The sequence below is a fragment of the Heliconius melpomene genome, chromosome 12, assembly GCF_056956725.1.
Source record: "Heliconius melpomene rosina isolate 202511_hmr_F chromosome 12, ASM5695672v1, whole genome shotgun sequence".
NCBI lineage: Eukaryota > Metazoa > Arthropoda > Insecta > Lepidoptera > Nymphalidae > Heliconius > Heliconius melpomene.
Window position 1 is genome coordinate 2,747,967 of NC_140400.1, and position 4,374 is coordinate 2,752,340.

At 33.2% G+C, this 4,374-nt stretch overlaps 1 protein-coding gene across 1 annotated transcript; it reads left to right on the forward strand.

Moving 5' to 3' along the window:
- Positions 1-560: 560 nt before the first annotated feature.
- On the forward strand, positions 561-4,297 carry LOC146533405 (uncharacterized). The gene is made up of 7 exons (XM_085193853.1): positions 561-774; positions 940-1,213; positions 1,602-1,783; positions 2,257-2,354; positions 2,962-3,129; positions 3,508-3,626; positions 4,022-4,297. Exons 1-7 carry the CDS (start codon positions 678-680, stop codon positions 4,188-4,190), a joined length of 1,107 nt encoding a protein of 368 aa, XP_085049979.1. The 5' UTR covers positions 561-677; the 3' UTR covers positions 4,191-4,297.
- The last annotated feature ends 77 nt before the right edge of the window (positions 4,298-4,374 follow it).

A 4,374-nucleotide genomic window follows, 5' to 3' on the forward strand; every position in this document is an offset into this window, starting at 1 on the left:
GAATATTATTATATATTATTCACTTCTTTATGCGCTTAACATATTTAAGTGAAACTTTATTTGGATATCAAAAGAAGAATAAAGGACCTTCAAGAATCTTTTTTATTAACTTTGTTTTCTTGGTGTTGCTTTAATTTTTATGAATATTGTATAGCAACTTAGGGAGTTCTCATATTAGATTTATGTATATTTATTGCAAATCCTGTATGTAGAGACAACTTACTATACCAAACACCAAAAATATTAGATACGTCAGTGATTTTAAATATGAAACACATATTAAATTAAAAGAAATAACACACAAACAACTGATGTTCATATTAAGCTTAAAGCATGTTAATTATTGAATCGGAGTACAAGAGAAAAAAAAATCCCAGGCTCTTTCTGTTTACCCAGACTTTTAGCTATCTGCGACTAAAAAAAACAATTTAATTTCTGAAAATATCGGAATTTATTTCGAATCAGTATCTAAAATTCCGGTTTTGCTTAAATCGCCTGTCCTATCCCTATTTGGGTTCGCAAAAACGGACGACTATGCTTAACAAATTTAGTATAAAACTTAAACGCTTATATAGTTTGAAGGCGACAAATTTAAACATTTCGCAATAAAATAATAGTTTATCGTATTCGTACATAAAATATTTTATTTCATAGAAATATTATAGAACAAGAAAATAATGCAAGCGTTGCTGGTTTTAGCCACATTTGTTTATTATGCTTATTTTTGTTCGCACATTGTATTTGCATACGTCGACACAAATGTTGAATCAGTAGGTAAGATAGTTTTTAGTTCTAAATCTAATAATATTAATTTAAATATACGTAAATCCTGTATGGATATAATATGTCGAGAACATGCGTACTAATAACAGACTTGCACTTAAACCTTTTGTTATAAAAATCAAAATGCATATAATAACATAACAATTTATTTTCAAGTGAAATTCAAGGTGGACTTCAACTACGACGAGCCTAAGCCAGAATTTTTCGACACCCGTCGTCGGCATCACAGCGACAAGAAAGCCCTAAGAATACGCAACGATGTTAAACCCAATGTCCACAAGCAGGCGTTGCGGATCCGCGGAGGGAATGCTACTACAGACACACTCAATTACCCATATATTGCTGCTATCATAATCAACGGAAGGCTGTGGTGTGCTGGTACCATTGTCGATGTGAACTGGGTGCTGACTGCTGCGCACTGCCTTAATTAGTAAGCTATTGTAATATTCTTCTTTCTTTGCCCATTTTATGATAGTAGAACTTACAATTCATTAAACAAGCGATATTTCAGAAAGAACCCACTTTTAAGATTGAATTTCTTCATGTTCTTTACACAACAGATTAGACAGAGGGAACCTAATGTTAATAAACTAAATTGAAAATTATACTTTTAATTAAAATTATACTTTTATTACTAAGAATGAAAGTACCACCAGTATCAAGTAGAACAAGAATAAAATTTTATACACTGTAATTTACTAAAAACTAAGTATACCTATTCTCAAAATTTTAAAAGGCGATTCCCTACATTTATAGTAGTTCTTATATTAAATTGCAAAATTTGATTAGCCATGCATTTTGTTTCTATCATGTAACAGCGTTCTTCACGTCGCTCCAATGAAGACATTGAGTCAGTATGTAAAAGTAAGAGTGGGCAGCGCCCATCCCCATGAAGGGGGCACTCTGATGGATGTAGCTGGTGCAGTGAGACATCCAAAGTTCGAAGAGGAACCTGTACCTCACGCGGACATAGCGTTGTTAAAGCTTGTTGCAAATTTGGGTAATTTAAAATTAATTATAGGCGTCTAACTATATTTATATATACTTTTCAAATAGTGGTTAAATATGTTATATTTATAATCATAAATGTGATTATAAATTTTGTTACTAAAGAATTTAGTTATTTTCATACATACATTTAATTTCTTTAATTATTTTATTTTAAAAAGTTGGTAGCTATAAGTAATCGACACCGCCCAATTTTCAAGACCGCGTCTTGAGTCCCGAAACTAAGCCCCATGCTTTTTCTTCTTATCAGCGACGAAAATGAAAATATTTTACAAGTTTACGTACTTAAGTTGTAAGTTGCTACTTTTCACCTCATCGGCTTCTAATTAAATAAACCTATTTCGTCAATATTACCTACGCGCCATACAATTTACCATAATTTTATTACTTTTACTTAAACATTTACTGCAGCACTTAATTAGCTGCCATAAATAATAATTTTCTTAATTTTTGTGATGATTTCAGACTTTCAACCACATGTGAACTTGATCAAGATATATAATGGTGTCAAGGAACCTTATGCACAAAGTTTCGTGTCCGTAACTGGTTGGGGAGCTACTCGGGTATTCATCTTATATATATAAAATCGAAAGGTCACTCACTCATCATGAAATCTCAGAAACTACAAGTGCTTGGAATCTCAAATTTTGCATAGGAGTTATTTATAGGACGTAGGTGCTCGCTAAGACGGGAATTTGCAATATTCGACTTCTAAGGGTTGTTTTTGGGGTCGAAAGTTTGTATGAAACTTCGTTACTACAAATGCTAGGAGTCTCAAATTTTGCATAACGTCACTAGGACGTAGTCATGGAGACAGAAATTAATAATAACATAGTTCACGCGGGTGAAACCGCGAGCGGGCCGCTAGTTTTATATATTTTCATAAATATTTATGATTTATTAAAGCAATTTGTCTTTTTATACAAAAAAATTGTGTATGAAAAAGATTTAATAATAGGCAAGTAATTAAACATGCAATTAACAATATTCATAACCTAAGAGGTTAACAGAGATCCTGGGAACCTAGTGTTACGACACTCCGTTCCCATTAAGACGTTTAGGAAAGGAGATGTTTGCGGGAATTGAACCCACAACTGTCGCCTTTACAGTCGCACGCTTGTGCCCCTGCGTCAGTTTTTAACCATATTTTTTAAATAAATATTTTTCCAGGGTTCAGACACCGCCTTCCGGGATCATACTCCAGACCTGATGTCGGCGCGACTTAAAGTGCGCACGCGCAGCTATTGTACAGACGCGTATCAGTTAGTTAACGGATTTCTGTTCACACCTGACTTCTTCTGTGCTTCCTTGAGAAATGGGACTAGGGATGCTTGTTTGGTAGACTATTATTTGTAATAGTATTTTATAGATTTATTTTACTTTATATTGTTTGTTAATTATAAAAAATCAAAAAAATATATAAATTAGCTAATCTAATAATTGGCTTAGGTATATAAAATGTACAGATGACAAAAAAAAAATTCAACTTCGCGCTGTTTCCCACACACGGCAGGGTAGGCAGAGGGAATCTAGTGTTAAGACACTCCGTTCCTCACTTAACAGTACAGATGACAATTAAGAATTTATCTATTTAAAAAGTGAGTATACTGTATAAACAATAGTAGTTGTGCAGTCAGACACTACCACGACAATTTCATCAATTTTATCTCGATTTTACTTCAAAAATATATTATATCAAATTAAATTCTATTATAGTTCGACGCGGGAGCACCAGCTGTCCAACACAACCGTCTGATGGGCGTTATGAGCTTTGGTCCTGAGCGTTGCGGACATGAATTTCAACCTGCAGTCTTTATTAAGGCTTTTTATTTTAGGTTTGTAAATTATTATATGACGTATAATAGATAATACTGTAATAAAAATAAATCTCTCTTTAAAACTGAAAGAACACATTCATCACATGGTAAGGATTTGATTAATGCTTTACGGTTTATGGGTTCGAAACGCACTTGGGGATATGTTGATTTTTCTTTTCAGCTTCACATTTTAGCAGTGTGGGCAGGAGGAATCTAATGTCAAGATACTCAGTTCCCTATATTCCGTCGTTGAGTGAGTCCGACTCTCGACAAATGTAACCTTGATTTTCAACCGAAACCTTAAACCTTGAAAACAGCATGTTTTAGTCGTGGGTATTCTTCTACCTTTCCGCTACCTAAATAAAGTAATTATCATATAGGCATTAATATCAAAGTAAATTAATTGTTTCTAGGGACTTTGTAAAGCACACAATATCATCGTACAAGACTACGGGAGAGCTCATAGAAGCGATGCAAGATATAGACCACGAGATACGACCGGCGGTCCACATTCTAGATGAAGAGGAGGAAGGCGTCACACATCCAGATGAAATCACCAAACCAGACGATAGACATGATTAAAAAGTATTTTTACTGTGTATTTTTATTTCATTTATGTTTAAAATAAAAAAATACTTAAATTGCAATCTAAAATACAGATAGAAAATTGCTAGAATAACACACCACTACTGAAGATGTTTTTTTAGAAAATCGAAACAATTTTTATACATATAGATAAACAGAATATTACAATAAAATAACATAA

Bases quoted from the DNA above. Each gene is read 5' to 3' on its own strand.
- LOC146533405 (XM_085193853.1), top strand. From the start codon at position 678: ATGCAAGCGTTGCTGGTTTTAGCCACATTTGTTTATTATGCTTATTTT. The intron at 775-939 runs GTAAGATAGTTT...TTTATTTTCAAG, and splicing joins CACAAATGTTGAATCAGTAG to TGAAATTCAAGGTGGACTTC. The intron at 3,627-4,021 runs GTTTGTAAATTA...AATTGTTTCTAG, and splicing joins ATTAAGGCTTTTTATTTTAG to GGACTTTGTAAAGCACACAA.